Raw genomic sequence first — 17,500 nt, forward strand, 5'->3', positions numbered from 1 at the left:
TGCAAATATGTGAATTCGTAATACTTAGAGAAGCAGTTAGTGGATCTTTACCCTAGTGAAAAGCAGCAGGACTCATACCTGAACTGTGCAGACGGTGATGGGGTAGTTTCCTGCAAAACCAGGAACCCAGGAAAGACGGATGCTGGAGTTTGTGACCTCTACAGCTTTAACATCCTTTGGCTGAGCCGGGAGGACTAGACAGAGAGAGAGAGAGATAGAGAGAGAGAGAGAGAGAGAGAGAGAGAGAGAGAAATAATATATACATACTGTATATAGGCACTCTAGAGCAGCTGCACATGGATTGAAGCTGTGGGTCAGCAGGGTGTAAAACTCCCATGGCACTGAGCTGTGGAGCTGTGTTCTCTGTAATGAAGGAGCTCCAACCAATACTTCTGAGAATTTAGAGCAGTGTTTCTGATGCAGAACTAATCATCCAACATCAGGACCTGACCTCAGGACAGTTGATGATTTTACAGCATCCCCTGATGCTTTCAGAAGAAATGCAGGTGCGAATGTGTGGACAGAAGGATGAATGTTGAGGTTTTGAGATTTATTTACCCCATCTATAACTGCTCAGTTGTGTTTCTGTTGTTGTCCCAGGAGGTGGATGAGGGAGGCTGATAAACTCCAGCTTCAGATTTGCTACAGCTTATAACTGAAAGCCTACAAAGTGCATCTGTACCGTAGCCAATATCTCAGTGATGAAGTTGCCAGCTGGCAGTTCATTGTCAGTCAGTTACCTTTGATGGACATTTGGTCTAAACACAGATGAGAACCAGAAAGCAGATGTGGAAGCAGCTCAGCCGCTGAGCTCAGCGTATTTACCACAACTTCAGAAAACACTCACCAGTGACGAGTCCGGAGCTGGACGTTGCTACACCTTTGCGGTTATGAGCCTCACAGGAGAAGGAGCTGGTTCTGTTCAGTCCTGGAGAAAGAGAAGAGAGACATCAAACAGCTGTGAGATGGTCAGAGGGTTAGGGACAGGAAAAAACAATCCACTCAAAGATCACGATTCTCTCTGGAAGAATTCAGAACAGATTCTAAGAATAACATTACCATATTTTTGTTTAGGCTCAAAGTTTTCCTGGTAAATATAAACTCAGAGACTGAAAACTGCACATTGTCTCATTGAGGTCCACAAATCTGAGATAATAAAATGATCACAATCTTTGTTTATATCATCGCTGTCCAATTAAAAACAAGTATCTCCACAGAGGTCGATTTTTAGTTCACTACAGCAGCTGCTGTCCTTCAGAGTGTGTGGAAACTTCATGATGAATGGACCAATAGACTTGCTCCAAATTTACTGGGAATACAATAATTTTTGCAATGACTTCCAGTGAAAGTTAAGGGTGTGTGTGTGTGTGTGTGTGTGTGTTTGTGGTCAGGTGATTCAATGTTTGAAGAGAAATGAAGCAGAGTTCTCCCTCCACTGTCAAAAACCTTAGGGTTAAAAAGAGCTGAATGACAAAATTACTTCTGCTTTACTCAGGGGGCCCAATATTGAGGAGCACACACACACACACATCCTGACATTCACAGAACTGAGTCACACACATACTGCATTCTTCACACATTGTGAAGAGCTCATGGTCAAGGAGCAGCATTAACTAACACTAAGCCTTCATTGTGTAACGGCCAAACCAAGGGTCAGATCAGGGGTTTCAAGATCAGATGGACAGAAGTGTGTGTGTGTGTGTGTGTGTGTGTGTGTGTGTGTGTGTTCTGTATGTGTCTCTGCAATGTTCAGAAAAATGTCTCATGCACATTTACAAAGCAATCTCATTTGTTTCCTTCCCTAAAAGCTAAATTCCTTCTCCATGTTGAGTTTCATAAACAGAAACATGGGAAGATAATTTAGCAATAAACAAGTTGGCATCTGACAGTGCACCTTCACCCAAAAACTTTGTGTCCCTGATTTTTACCATAAAACTAAAAATGGTGAGTGAAGAAATTATTTTATATAGCATTTGTTATGAGCTCCATCAAAAAAAAATACAGTGCAAATGCATATGATGGATTTGTTAGTTTAGGTTTAGATGTTTTAAAAATGGGGATTTAGCTGTAAGGATGTAGTGTATTAATACTTCATTTTCAGCACGGTTCTGCAGCAGGTAAGTGTCGCAGTCACACAGCTCCAGTGATGCGGAGGTTATGGGTTCAAGTCCCACTCCGGGTGACTGTCTGTGAGGAGTGTGGTGTGTTCTCTCTGTGTCTGCGTGGGTTTCCTCCGGGTGACTGTCTGTGAGGAGTGTGGTGTGTTCTCCCTGTGTCTGCGTGGGTTTCCTCCGGGTGACTGTCTGTGAGGAGTGTGGTGTGTTCTCCCTGTGTCTGCGTGGGTCTCCTCCGGGTGACTGTCTGTGAGGAGTGTGGTGTGTTCTCCCTGTGTCTGCGTGGGTTTCCTCCGGGTGACTGTCTGTGAGGAGTGTGGTGTGTTCTCCCTGTGTCTGCGTGGGTTTCCTCCAGGTGACTGTCTGTGAGGAGTGTGGTGTGTTCTCCCTGTGTCTGCGTGGGTTTCCTCCGGGTGACTGTCTGTGAGGACTGTGGTGTGTTCTTCCTGTGTCTGCGTGGGTTTCCTCCGGGTGACTGTCTGTGAGGAGTGTGGTGTGTTCTCTCTGTGTCTGCGTGGGTTTCCTCAGGGTGACTGTCTGTGAGGAGTGTGGTGTGTTCTCCCAGTGTCTGCGTGGGTTTCCTCCGGGTGACTGTCTGTGAGGAGTGTGGTGTGTTCTCTCTGTGTCTGCGTGGGTTTCCTCAGGGTGACTGTCTGTGAGGAGTGTGGTGTGTTCTCCCAGTGTCTGCGTGGGTTTCCTCCGGGTGACTGTCTGTGAGGAGTGTGGTGTGTTCTCCCAGTGTCTGCGTGGGTTTCCTCCGGGTGACTGTCTGTGAGGAGTGTGGTGTGTTCTCCCTGTGTCTGCGTGGGTTTCCTCCAGGTGACTGTCTGTGAGGAGTGTGGTGTGTTCTCCCTGTGTCTGCGTGGGTTTCCTCCAGGTGACAGTCTGTGAGGAGTGTGGTGTGTTCTCCCTGTGTCTGCGTGGGTTTCCTCCGGGTGACTGTCTGTGAGGAGTGTGGTGTGTTCTCCCTGTGTCTGCGTGGGTTTCCTCCAGGTGACAGTCTGTGAGGAGTGTGGTGTGTTCTCTCTGTGTCTGCGTGGGTTTCCTCCGGGTGACTGTCTGTGAGGAGTGTGGTGTGTTCTCTCTGTGTCTGCGTGGGTTTCCTCAGGGTGACTGTCTGTGAGGAGTGTGGTGTGTTCTCCCTGTGTCTGCGTGGGTTTCCTCCAGGTGACAGTCTGTGAGGAGTGTGGTGTGTTCTCCCAGTGTCTGCGTGGGTTTCCTCCGGGTGACTGTCTGTGAGGAGTGTGGTGTGTTCTCCCAGTGTCTGCGTGGGTTTCCTCCGGGTGACTGTCTGTGAGGAGTGTGGTGTGTTCTCCCTGTGTCTGCGTGGGTTTCCTCCAGGTGACTGTCTGTGAGGAGTGTGGTGTGTTCTCCCAGTGTCTGCGTGGGTTTCCTCCGGGTGACTGTCTGTGAGGAGTGTGGTGTGTTCTCCCAGTGTCTGCGTGGGTTTCCTCTGGGTGCTCTTACACAACTTGGTAGGTTGATTGGACTCAAAAGTGTCCCTAGGTATGAATGTGAGTGAATGTGTTGCCCTGTGAAGGACTGGCGCCCCCTCCAGGGTGTGTTCCTTCCTTGCGCCCAATGATTCTGGACCCACTGCGACCCTGAACTGAATAAGTGGTTACAGATAATGAATGAATGTTTAATACTACACAACAGTTACCATTAAATGACAAAAGAGCAGGAGAATGTATTACCATTTTATGTGACACTTAAAATATTGCTATTTAACAAAAATAATTATTTCCCTGAGCAGAACAGCTGGGTACACAAATTCCTCCCAAAAACAATTGGATGAACTTTATTTAAAAGCATGTCGACTAAAGCAGCCTTTATGGCAGACACTGTGGAGTGGAGTCAGTGTTTATCTGAGGTTATGACAGGCTTATATAGGGGTCCAGTGAGTTTATAAACTCTGCCCTGTTGTGCATTTCCCTTTACAGCGGTCTCTACACCTGCACACTGTCTGTGGAGGAGTCGGGAGTGGTTTCAGCATCGCATTATACAGACGTATAATAAGTGGAGGGTGAAATAAAAGCAGGAGTCTGTTGTCTAAGAGAGGAGTCATCAGACGGCTTCTAATTCATGAGGCAGTTGGCGTTAGTGGGTTCATTCCAAGTCTGTGAGTGCACACATTGATGGTCAACCATCCTCGATGATTCAGAGCCACTGGCCCCTTTTTCCTTTAGCCCCTCTCTGTCCATCTCTCCCTCCTTCCCTCTCTCTCTCTCTCTCTCTCTCTGACTCACTCCTCAGAGCTGCAGGACTGTGTAGCTGGAACTACAACAGAGGCCATATCTGTCAGTGTGGCATGGCAAGTGTTCAAAAGCTTTTCTCTTTTCTCTTTCTTCCTCTCCCAACCTTCCTCCAATCCCTCGCTCTCTCCCTCCCTCCCTCCGCACTGCTGCTCTTTCACCAGCCACCAGAGCAAAGCACAGCTTCTTATTGGACAAATCTGACCTGGAATACAGCCAGACTGAAGAAAGAAGGTGTGTGTGTGTGTGTGTGTGTGTTGTGCACATTTTCAGGACACAAATCTCCAGGGTTTACAAGAGAAAAGAAACAACCAAAATGCTCCTGTCTTTGATTCCTGTTTGGCTCAGGTTAGAAACTTCTCCCACATTCACAGATTTACGTGTTGTGCTGAGGATTATTCGGATCGTGAGAAGCAACTTTTAGGACTAAAACTTCATATGAAATATATCCCAGCAGATTATCTTTAGAAAGAATGGAAATCACCAGAAAATAGCAAAAGAGGAAACATAAAGGCAAAGACAGCTAAATGCAAGAAATATTTTTTGTGAGATTATTTGTATTTTTTTTGTTACATACATGTTGTTTGTTTTTCCTGATGCTGAAAAAAATGAAATGTATGAGGTCTATTTGACTGGAAATAAATAAACAAAAAGGCCCTCAGACTTTTTCATAGTGCTGTATATCAAACAAAATCAAATTACATATTTGATATGAATATGGGATATATTAGTATTGCACACAGGTAAACACAGACTCCATAAACCTGTGTGTGTGTGTGTGTGTGTGTGTGTGTGTGTGTGTGTGTGTGTGTGTGTGTAAGTGTATGTGTGTGCGTGCATGTGTGTGTGTGTGTGTGTGTGTGTGTGTGTGTGTGTGTGTGTGTGTGTGTGTGTGTGTGTGTGCGTGTGTATGTGTATGTCTGTGTGTGCGTATGTGTGTGCGTGTGTGTGTGTATCGTTGTTCTCCAATAAATATAGATGTCCAAATGGTTACCATGAACATCTCACACAGTGTAAAGAAAAATGTATAAAAATAAATATTAGAAAATGCTGAATTATGTTTAAGGGTTCTCTGTACAGTGATAATATGTTACTAGGTGTTAACTACAGGAAAACCTTCAAAAAAATGTTTTTCTTTAAGTTAAAGTTATTTAAGGGTTACGAAACAAAACAGACAAAGGATGAGACAGAGCTGTTAATTTCATACAAAAAGTAACCAGACTGGTTACCATCACTTCAGCAGAATCGAAAACCACTGTCTATTCAAAAGCTGAAGTTCCTTCTCCAAAAAACATCTTACTGCTGCAGATCTCAGCTCTTTGAACTCTTTGTGGAAAAAGATACTTGTGCATTAAAGTTATTAAACTCTTCGACCGGTTGAGAATATGGTTACTGTAGTTACTGAAAAAGCCAAAAACATGAAAAAAAAAAAGAATTAAATCAAGTGTTTGAAACATTGCTTATTTTATTGACAGTCTGTTCAGTCAGTCTCTGGAAAAATAACAGGATTCCAGGAAGAGTTTTTAGTTCAGGAGCTTAGGCGCTTCTGAAGTACACACCAAAATAGTCATAAACTTCATTTTATTACCATATTTATAACCCCTATTTTCAGTCATTGTCAACATTTCTTAGAACATTTAATCATCGTTGTCAGTTTTTTTTCTGATTTTGTTTTAATTTAACTGTGTGTCGGCTGAATTCTTTAAATTTTTAAATGATATCACATTTTTGTGAAAGGTAACAAGGAGTTCAACTACTTGTTTAAAATGACGTCATACAGGATGGAGATTCAGTTGGAGGTGAAAGTGGAAATATTTTTCAGCTGTAATTCAATATAAAACAGGACTGACCAGAAATGTTCTGTTGTATAAGAAGGGCTTATTGTTTTCAGTTGATGTTTTCTAGCCGCTGTTTTGACTTTAAGAATCACAATAACCAACATATCAACACCAATTGCTCTGGAAATAAATGTGCCTAAGTTGTAACTGTGTAAATGTACTGTTCAGGACATTAACCTTGCCGTCTACTGAATTCTGAATGAACATACCTGTGATGTTGAAGGTTGATGGAGACAGGGCCACAGGGTCTGTCAGGCTGTTGAGAGGGGCTCCATCCTGAAGCCAAATGACCTTCACAGGCTCTGGTGGGCCATGGGCAACACAATGCAGACTCAGACCTTCATTAGCCACTACAGACATGGGGCCAGGCTCCACTGAGAAATGAGGGAGACCTGAAAGAGACAAAGAGTAAAGGATGAATTATATCAGCCACGGGTTACATTTCAGATGGTCATACTCAAATGACAGAACATACCTCTTCGATGCTACTGTTCATGTGGACTGTATAAATGTTACAGCAATGATTTTTGAACATATCTGTTGGTCAGGTTGTTGACACTGTAAACATTGAGTTAATTATATAATATAAAAACTCAATTTTCCATGGATGTCCAATAACAAAGAGCCTAGAGAAGTTGGTTCTGATACATGAAAAGTGACTGAATGCCTTCACCATTTGCAGCTTAAGCACATTGTTTTAAACATGAGTCCCACCAAGAAACAAGTAAGAATTACCCTCTAACTGAATGTGACCCTCAAAAGACAGCAAGGTCTCCTCAGTCCACATGTCAACTGCACAACGGTAGGAGCCCATGTCCGACAGCTGGACCTCTTCAATCCTGCACACAGAGAAGGGGATTAGCCCAAATCGGCCGATTCATAGCTCAGAATTAGGATTACACTTAGATTAAGCAGTCAGTCACATTAGAGAAGGGGTCAAAAGCTATTTTAAAGCCTTCCTCTCTTGTGTGAGTGAATCAGTGAATCTGATATGAGAAAATGAATCAGGAATTAAGGCAACTGGACTTTTAATGGGGTCATCAACAAATAAAATACACCTAGAAATGGTAGCACGTCTTTATAGGTCATTGTTCATGAGGCCACATGACACGGAGCAGCTTTTCAACATCTGAAATAAAACATTTTTTAATATTAACATCAAATAATATAAATATGGAAGAATGTAAGTGCTGCTTCATTCAGTACCTCGATAGAAAGAGTTAGGACGGCTGAGACTTGTGGGAATAAGCTTTTGTAGATGTTTAAGTAGCTATGTCCCTCAAACTTTTCCCCTATTCCCCTCACACCCATCAGAAAGAAACAAATGAAGTGAGCAATAAACTGAATAAATAGATCAAATAGTAGCCAAACCTGCAAAACCTGGAGAGAGCAAAAATAAGAAAGAAAGGAGTTTTCATGTCAGGAGGTGCCATTTTGAGTAGCATTACCTCTCAAGAAATCTTATTTTCTCCAATTTAAATACACATCTTGGAGCCATAGTGAGATTAAAGGAGGTCTTGGAGATTTCCATAAGAATAGAATATGGCATTTTGCCAATAAAGAGTAGGTCTATGTTAGTAGTTAGCTTCTAAAGAATTGATACTGGATAGTTATTGTTCTCCTGCAAGCGTGTTGAGCATTCCAATGAACACTGTGCTAGGCTTAGTTTGAAAAGAAGAAGTGACACTTCTCCTGTCTCCAAGGCTGCAGTTACTATTGTTCAGCCTCCATTGGAGGAGAACTAACTACTGGACAGAACTGCCAGACAGACAGACAAATGGACAGACGGATAGACAGACAGACAGACAGACAGATGAACAGACAGACAGACAAGTGAACAGACGGATAGACAGACAGACAGACAGACAGACATTAAAGTAAGTGGATATTTTACCGCAGTGTGCTGATGACAAGCCATGAATCGTCAGAGTAGGGAAGCTGGACCTGGTTGGTGTCTGCAAACTCCAGCGGCTTGTCATCTTGAATCCACACAATGTCTGGTGGACCCTCGTCCCCTCCATCACCCTGAAGTACACACTGCACATCCACCGGCTTCCCCAGGGACGATGTCACATTCGCTGGACTCTGAACAAAATGCAACCCTGAGGAGGCATAGAGAATCCGTAAGTTGTGCAGCCATGTTAATCTGCAAACTTATATTTCTGCGTTGATGTTGTATTGTACGTCTAATATTTCTTCATTAATGACCATGCAACCAGTACAATAAAACCAATCCGGTAGATTTTCTTACATATAATTACAAGTTTATACACTAAAATCTGTAAAGAAGTATAAATAAAATGATTTTTAAAATTTTTTTTAAAAAATATTGTATGCATTCTGTGTTTCACAACTTTCATTCATTCATTATCTGTAACCCTTATCCAGTTCAGGGTCGCGGTGGGTCCAGAGCCTACCTGGAATCATTGGGCGCAAGGCAGGAACATACCCTGGAGGGGGCGTCAGTCCTTCACAGGGCAATCCACACACTCACACACTCACACCTACGAACACTTTTGAATCGCCAATTCTTTGAGTCGCCAAGTCACCACACTCCTCACAGACAGTCACCCGGAGGAAACCCACACAGACACAGGGAGAACACACCACACTCCTCACAGACAGTCACCCGGAGGAAACCCACGCAGACACAGGGAGAACACACCACACTCCTCACATACAGTCACCCGGAGCGGGAATCAAACCCACAACCTCCAGGCCCCTGGAGCTGTGTGACTGGCCCATTCTAACACTAACCTGCTGCGCCACCGTGCTGCCCATTGTTTCACAACTTATCATACTATTTTCTACTTGGATGAACTGGATATGTTTCAAAGCTACTAGCAAGCTAGCTAACTTAGAAATGCTTACAAACAAGGTTTCATGAGGTAAAAATGTGTTATTTTAATTCAGTGTGACTATAAATATGTATACTAATTCTCTGTAACACAGAAACTCTGCTACAATAATAATCCTGCTATCGCAGTTGTCATCATTCAAAGAAGTATTTTGTTTTTTTCTTAATTAAGCTTATCATCTGCCTGTTAGAGAACCTTATTCTTGATTGTGACAAATGAATGTGAGTATTGGAAATGTTTATTAAAAATAAAAAATAATTGTTAAGTATCATTACAGCGAAGATAACTACAGACAACAATGTTATCTTGCTATTTAATCACTGAGGCCTGCCAAACACAGAAGTGAGCTTAGAGCAGGGCTAATCTCTGCTAATCACTTTACACTAACCACTGTAAACAGCTTAGCAATCAACAGCAACTCCCCTCTGCTCCATCTTTAAGTTACACTCAGAAAGATATGGCGCCTCCACACTGTAGATTTATAAGATGATGCTACACAGGCCACAGCTCTGGCCGTCTGTTCTCTGTCAAACGCTAGCAAGGGCACAAACATAGCTACCATGAATCACTTTCGAATGAAGTCCTCCCCTGTCTTCTGTTTGGCAAAAGAACTGAAATGTTTCACATTCTTCTGGTGGCATCGACCTGATAACAAGTCCTGCTCTGAAGGTCTGACAGATAGCACAATCTCATCCACTTAGCATTAGAAGCACAAACGTTTGTTCACAGACAGGTTTTGCTAATTTTCTTAGTAAAATTAAGCCAACGTTCCCATAAACAGAAGCATTTTAATGAACAATAATTGTTTACTTGCTGAAATTTACATTTTTCAAAATACATGAAGCACTTTTTATTATAAATGTTCTTTTTTCAGTATGTTTCAGTATGTAATATTTAAACAGAATTTCAATACAGTTTTTACAGGACGCATTCACATTTTGTGTCACTTAGAAAATCAATCAACGTGTAATTTGCATACGATTCAATACTGTAATGGCGGGTTTTCTTGTTAGTGATGTGAACAACATGTTCCCACAAGCCCCAAGGGTCCACATCTCAATCCCAGGAATTTCTCAAGCCTGTCAACCATCTGATCTTTGACATCACAAATCTGAACTCTGACCCCAGCATAGATCATTTGTTCCTCTGGGCTGTCGCACTGGGACATCAACCGTGGCAAACCTAAACATTATTGACCACAGCCAAACTCTTTTTACAATCGACTTTTTCAATCTGGACCAAATCATTCACACTGAAAAAGCTGGAAATTGACCAGATTCAAACCTGAATTCAACCCACTCATATGAATAAAATTCTTCATTCATGCTGCTCTTTGTTTTGCTCTGGTGTCACCCAGAGGAGGATGGGATTCCCTTTTTGAGTCTTGATTACCCATAGTGGTTCTTCCTATTGCCCTGAGGGAGGTTTTCCTGCAATTCTCATTGTGGCAGTGCTCACGATGCTGAAGCTGCTTTGTGACACCAGTTGTAAAAACGACTCTGTAAATTAAATTGAATTGACTTAAAGTGACAATTCCTCATCAACACATTCACTTCCACAAGTCTGCAAAGTGCAGGACAACCCTGATGGTCAGTATTGGTTAAAGCATTTAAATTCTTTAGTATATTAACACTTTTTTGTTTTATATATACATACTACTACAATTTTAATTGTATATGTACACCATGAACATGATACAAACTGAAATTTTAAGTCAGACTAAAGGGAAAAATGCAGGGAAGTAGTGAGAATACAGAACAAAAATCCAGCCCACAAACAACTCCCAAGGAGATCCTTACACTGAGGCCCACTAACTCTGCTGTCAAAGCTGGGCAAACTATACTCTGCCTTTCTGCGCTCAATGGCTTTTAGCTCCCCTGCTTTCTCTGGCACCTCTCCTTTTATGTCTGTCTGATCTCGGAGGAATGGGCCAGGCCGGCTCAGAACATAAACAGTCCCCTTTAGAAATGGGTTTTGTTTTGGTGGATTTCAGAGGATTAAAGTGTCTCCTGTCACAAAAGTGCATTTGGGCAACATTTTATATAAAATATATAAATAAGAGATAAATTACTCCTGTTCAGTTTGTAAAATTAATTTTTACTATGATCAACATGATATACGTGATTAGCAGTTCTCACTGATATACACAACCCTCTACAATCTGATTACACAAAACACAGTAAACTGAGCTACATTTATACTTAAAGAAAGACAAGTTCTTTAAACATATTAGTGCCAGCAGGCAACAACACTCAACAATTAAATTACCACACTGGAGAGGGATATCTGAATACGGCTAATGGGAAAATAATTTACCCCTGTGATTTAAACCAGTGGGTTTCTGTGTTGGATAAAGGTAAGTAAGTTAAAAGAAGTTAGGCGCTAAAACTAAATTGAACATTTTCATTTATATCACAGTATCAGATGATATTTAAGTTAACATTTTTAAAATTAAGAAGCACACATTTAATGTTAATGTTGAATTTTCGAATCGCCAAAAGTAAGTCTTCTACACTTCATTCTTCACAACATTTATTCTGATCTGACGAATACGTTGTGTATATATCTTCAAAATACAGCTAAAGGAATTGAAGAAAATTATATTTGTGTTTTTAAAAAAATTCTGTCACAGAGTTCAGCTCAGATATGGTCTTCCGAAAATGGGCACAGTACAGATGACAGAAGGATGAATTTTATGAGAGAGAGAGAGAGAGAGAGAGAGACTTCCTGTGCATCTGTTTATAACTATTTGAGAAGTGTATCTCCAAATGCTGCACCTCCTTTGTCACCTTTCTTCAGTATTTACTGTCTTCCTCCTCTCTTGTTTTCATCTAAACTCCCTCCTATCATCCTGCCCTCAGTAAGATTGAAACATTTTTGAGGCCAAGGACAACACAGTGCAATGGAAGAAAAACGACACACCAGCTCCACCCTCCCTCCCTCACTGCCTTTATCTTTACCCCCTTTTCTTTTACACATTTAAGTTCTTTCTCTCCCCTCCTTTCATTTCTCACTTCTCCTCCCTATCCTCGCCTTTTCATGCCATTCTTCAGGATGCGACTCTACGAGAGCCCCCTGCTCCCCACACAATCCATCATCTCCAAGCACAGAGCCTGACTCATAGCCCAGCACTTTCTCTCACTTCATCCCTTCATCCTACTCTGAATGGCAAAGCGCACACACACACAGACACACACACACACACACACACACACAGCATCAGTGCGCTCTAGCTTGCATTCCTATCTTCTATAATGTCTATTAAGATGCATCAGACACACAGCAGCAACCAACCAACACCCACTCTGGTCCACAAAGCCATACCACAGCGTCAAATGACAGCTCAGCATGCTTGGAGGAGATCACTAACTACTAGTGTCACACAGTGTCTCCTGGAGAGAGGAGGTGGAGTTGTCTTGCTCCAGCTGTGCCACCCACGTCCCTGGTGAAATGAGGAAAATGACCCAGGAGATGGGATTCGGAGCCGCTCTGCAGCGAGCCCCCTCTGTTTCCCTCTAGAGGCTCTGCTCAGTCACGATGGAAACTAAAAGCCACACCTGTGTGTAATTCTGACTGAATCCCTGTTATAAGCATTACTCCTTTTTTAAATACAGACTACTAGCCTCAAACCATCTTGAGTCGATTAGTTGGGTGTTAAATCAGCCTCAGAGCACCAGTGTCAATCTTAAAAACACAAACACCCAACATGCCTCAGCTAATCAGTTTCATTTAAGTCAAACTGTAAAAGTCCCTGATGCCAGCGACACCAAACAGCACCAACACAAGTGTGGCATCGTCTGCTGTGTGAGTGCCCACATTCTTCCACTGAAGACTCTGTTTATTTTATTTAAACGCTATGCGACCGTTTCCCAGAGAGACATTAAGCCTAGTGCTGTAATAGGAAGCATTTTGAATTGTGATTTTCATTAAAAAGGAAGCTTAAACCCTCCTTGTTTGGTTGGTGGATCATTCCCAGTGCTGCAGTGACACTGACGTGGTGGTGTTGTGTGGGCAGTGTCCTCTGTCCACTGATGAAGGACTAGAGGATGACCAACACAAACTGTGCAGCAGTAGATGAGCTACTGTCTCTGACGGTACTAAGATCTACAATCTACGAAGTGGACCAACAAAGTAGGTGTGTCTAAAAGAATCACCAGGATTTAAAACACTCCAGTAGCACTGCTGTGTCTGATCCACTCTACACCAGCACAACACACACTAACACACCCCCACCACATTAATGTCACTGCAGCACTGAGAACGATCCACCACCCAAATCACACCTGCTCTGTGGGGGTCCTGAGCGCTGAAGAACAGGGTGAAAAGAGACTAACAAAATAGACAAAGATACAGTGCTACAGTCTGTAATTATAGAAATACACAGTGGCCGGTTTGGTCAGTGGAGCTGAGAGAGCAGACAGTGAGTGTAGCTATAAGGTCATTGTAATGTTTGGAATATCTGAGTATGATCTGAAATACAAGGACTTTTAGACAAAGTCTTTTATTTACAGAATGTTAGTACGTCTTTAATTAATATATATAAGAAACACTGTATATAAAAACTCAGAGAACATGTGGAGGTCCACTGGTAGTTTTGGGACAGTGAGAAAAACGACCACCACCGTGAAAATGTACCGTTACCGTTATAAATCAAAGCGAATCTCCTCACCTGTGGCTGAACGTAAACAAACATGCCTCGAGACTTACCCGAGACACCGTGAGCGGCGGGGAGCTCGAGCGCCAACAGGAGGAACACTAGAGGAACGTTGAGCTTCATCTTCATCCCTCTGGTTTGTTGTGAGAACCTGGAGAACGTTTCGTTCTTGCTCTGTTCGCCAGAGGATTCACAGCATCGCGACGCCAGCTGAAGTTTTGGAGGAACGTTGGAACAGATTTGTGGGAACAGTTTTAATTTTTCAAAGTTCTTCTTTTCAAGTTTAGATGAGAAATAAACACCTCTGCCTCGAGCAAAAAAAATGCCTTTAAAAATCCATCATAAAGTTCAAAAAATAAAATAAATCCAAGAGATGGAAACAAACAACAGCTCTATTAACTTCTCCCCCACTTTTTTTCGCCTGTTTTAATCTGAAAGGGACCACAGTAAAGGGTTCCACTGACGATTCCGTTCCGGTTCCGACTTCTTAAAATCCAAAAGTTATTTCTGGAGCTCGGAAGAGACTATTTTTGTTCTGCAGACGTAAAAGCCCCTCTCCTTTCTCACTCTCCCCTTCAAACAAGACTCAAATTCCTCAACACAACTTTTTTCCATTCTCTTAGTCCCCTCCTCCCTCTCCCTCTGCATCTCCTCCCTCCCTTTCTCATCCCTCCTCCCTCTGAGTCGCCTTCTTTTCTCACAGAGGATGTGAAAGGCAGGGGGGGCACACAAGACAATTCTCTCTCAGCCGCTTCACAGGGGGTTCCCAATTTATCACCCACCCACCCCCAAGTCTGCGTTAAATCACTTTATTTACTGAAAACCTGAACTACTCCTGACACCTTTCTCCTAACATCCATCAAATGTGTTCATGAATGAGGGGGTAAGCAAAGTTCTAACTAAGAATTTCACTGATTTTGCAGAAATGTAAAAAAATGTAAACAATAGGTTTATTCAAATCAAATTAATTATTTTTACATTTTATAGCAATAAAAAAGTAAGGTGAGTGAAAAATGCAGGTGCATATTCCCACAGTAAAAAATGCAAAATAAAATATAAATACAGTATGTACACAGCTTAACATACATTCTACACACATTAATGTATACTATACATACACTATACACACAGTGGCACTGTTAAAATATAGAAGTAGAGGTCTATGGCCATTAGACGATATAGATTGGTATTAGTGTTTTTTGTGGTCTGTTAGATTACAGTGGTTTGCTGTAAACTGGTGGATTGTAATGGGGCGGCACGGTGGCGCAGCAGGTAGTGTCGCAGTCACAGAGAGTGTGGTGTGTTCTCCCTGTGTCTGCATGGGTTTCCTCTGGGTGACTGTCTGTGAGGAGTGTGGTGTGTTCTCCCAGTGTCTGCGTGGGTTACCTCTGGGTGACTGTCTATGAGGAGTGTGGTGTGTTCTCCCTGTGTCTGCGTGGGTTTCCTCCGGGTGACTGTCTGTGAGGAGTGTGGTGTGTTCTCTCTGTGTCTGCGTGGGTTTCCTCAGGGTGACTGTCTGTGAGGAGTGTGGTGTGTTCTCCCAGTGTCTGCGTGGGTTTCCTCCAGGTGACTGTCTGTGAGGAGTGTGGTGTGTTCTCTCTGTGTCTGCGTGGGTTTCCTCCGGGTGACTGTCTGTAAGGAGTGTGGTGTGTTCTCCCTGTGTCTGTGTGGGTTTCCTCCGGGTGACTGTCTGTGAGGAGTGTGGTGTGTTCTCTCTGTGTCTGTGTGGGTTTCCTCCGGGTGACTGTCTGTGAGGAGTGTGGTGTGTTCTCCCTGTGTCTGCGTGGGTTTCCTCCGGGTGACTGTCTGTGAGGAGTGTGGTGTGTTCTCCCCGTGTCTGCGTGGGTTACCTCCGGGTGACTGTCTATGAGGAGTGTGGTGTGTTCTCCCTGTGTCTGCGTGGGTTTCCTCCGGGTGACTGTCTGTGAGGAGTGTGGTGTGTTCTCCCCGTGTCTGCGTGGGTTACCTCCGGGTGACTGTCTATGAGGAGTGTGGTGTGTTCTCCCCGTGTCTGCGTGGGTTACCTCCGGGTGACTGTCTATGAGGAGTGTGGTGTGTTCTCCCTGTGTCTGCGTGGGTTTCCTCCGGGTGACTGTCTGTGAGGAGTTGGTGTGTTCTCCCTGTGTCTGCGTGGGTTTCCTCCGGGTGACTGTCTGTGAGGAGTTGGTGTGTTCTCCCTGTGTCTGCGTGGGTGAACACACCATGGTGGACTGTAGAAGAGGGTCTATTTTGCCTTACAGTGTTATACAATGTGTCTCTCCTGTGAGTGATTGATAGATGAAAAACTAAAAATAAGTAATAATAAATCTTCTTTACTAAATGCATTGCTAAATCTTCAAAAAAATTCTTATATATTAGATATATATATTAAAGCTATGAAAATGTTTCTGCATATTCAGCCAGCACCGCTCCAGGCATGCTAACTGAAGCTATTAGCAGTGTTTCAGTCTCAGCTCCATGCTGAGTGAGGCAGAATATAGAGCAGGCAATCAGAACTGAGCTCATTTCCAAGCATAACATGCATGAAAATAATGTGTTAATCAACAAGCAGTAGATTCATGTAATGACTTTTCGTGAGGGAGTTATTGGAGGCAGATGCCTGGTTACTATCGCCACAACTGCAAACAATTCTGAGTTACTAAACTTCACTCAAACAAAGCGTTTCCAGGCAAAGCACTCTCAGTGATTTTGTTTACATCACAAAATTATTAAGAACATTGTGAAAAGTAGTTTAATTCCACTTGCATTATGCAAGTTAACCCTTTCCATGCTGTGACTGAGCACTGAGAGTGAAAAAGGCTGCTGGCTGTGACAGTGCTCTTATTCAGGTCAGGGCTTTGTGGCATAAGAGATTTTATGTCGCAATCGTCTGAAATTTTGTTCCAAAAACAAAGGGTTCTGAGTCATTTGGACCCAAAAAAACTTTTCCAACCATTGGTGGAGTCGGTGCTGTAGGAACACTCACTGGATCATAATAAACAGCCTGAATCAGCGCTTAATCTACACACAACAGTTTAGATGTCTGTAAGTATGTGTAAGCAGCTTTTTATTTCTTTTAAGAGATTCCACCAAATCCCAGTCAAGTATTTCCTCCTCCTTGAGACACATAAACACGGAAGGGCAGAGGGACAGACACAAACAGAGACAGAAGCAGTGGTTCAGTGTTCGCTGCCTGTTCCCTGTTTGTTTTATCGTTTTCTTTGCTGTGTCTACAGAAGGAGCGGGAGGGGGCAAGTTTAGACCAGAGTGAGGGAACACGGAGTGTGGGGAGGATAGAGGGACGAGGACAGACAGATTCACATGCAAAACATTGGGTACAACCAATCCATATGATTTATTGATTTGGTTCAGATTAATTAGCTTAAGTTAGCTTTCATTTACTGCTTTTTATATAGTCAGGTTTATATAGATAGATAGATAGATAGATAGATAGATAGATAGATAGATAGATAGATAGATAAGCAGCTGGATGAATGGATGAATTATTAAACAGAACTATGTAATGATGGGTAATAGTAGGAGTTTGGCCCCTAGCTGCAGTAACAGCCTTTGTTCTCGGAAGGCTTTACAATAGATGTTGAAACATTTCTGTGAGGATTTAATGGCATTCTGGGTCCCAGTCAACACTCCAGCTCATAAGGAATTGTGGGGTTACTCCGGTACACCAGAGAAACTTCAGTGCCCCACTGTTCAATCCCAGGGAGCTGTAAACCCCTCTACTCCATTCTAGGTGACCCGAGGTTCTCGTGTGTGTTCAGATTTGGGCGGAACAGTTTATGAG

The 17,500-nt window shown here is 42.9% G+C and overlaps 1 protein-coding gene across 1 annotated transcript in view; it reads right to left on the minus strand.

The window, feature by feature from the left end:
* Window positions 1-14,279, minus strand: part of LOC136675728 (tyrosine-protein kinase receptor UFO-like) — a 50,632-nt gene extending 36,353 nt beyond the window's left edge. The window contains 6 exon segments of the mRNA XM_066652452.1: window positions 79-194; window positions 848-928; window positions 6,417-6,599; window positions 6,943-7,046; window positions 8,102-8,309; window positions 13,773-14,279. Coding sequence (XP_066508549.1) covers window positions 79-194; window positions 848-928; window positions 6,417-6,599; window positions 6,943-7,046; window positions 8,102-8,309; window positions 13,773-13,848 — 768 coding nt within the window. The 5' untranslated portion in view covers window positions 13,849-14,279.
* Window positions 14,280-17,500: the final 3,221 nt, after the last annotated feature.

The sequence above is a fragment of the Hoplias malabaricus genome, chromosome X1, assembly GCF_029633855.1.
Source record: "Hoplias malabaricus isolate fHopMal1 chromosome X1, fHopMal1.hap1, whole genome shotgun sequence".
Taxonomy (NCBI): domain Eukaryota; kingdom Metazoa; phylum Chordata; class Actinopteri; order Characiformes; family Erythrinidae; genus Hoplias; species Hoplias malabaricus.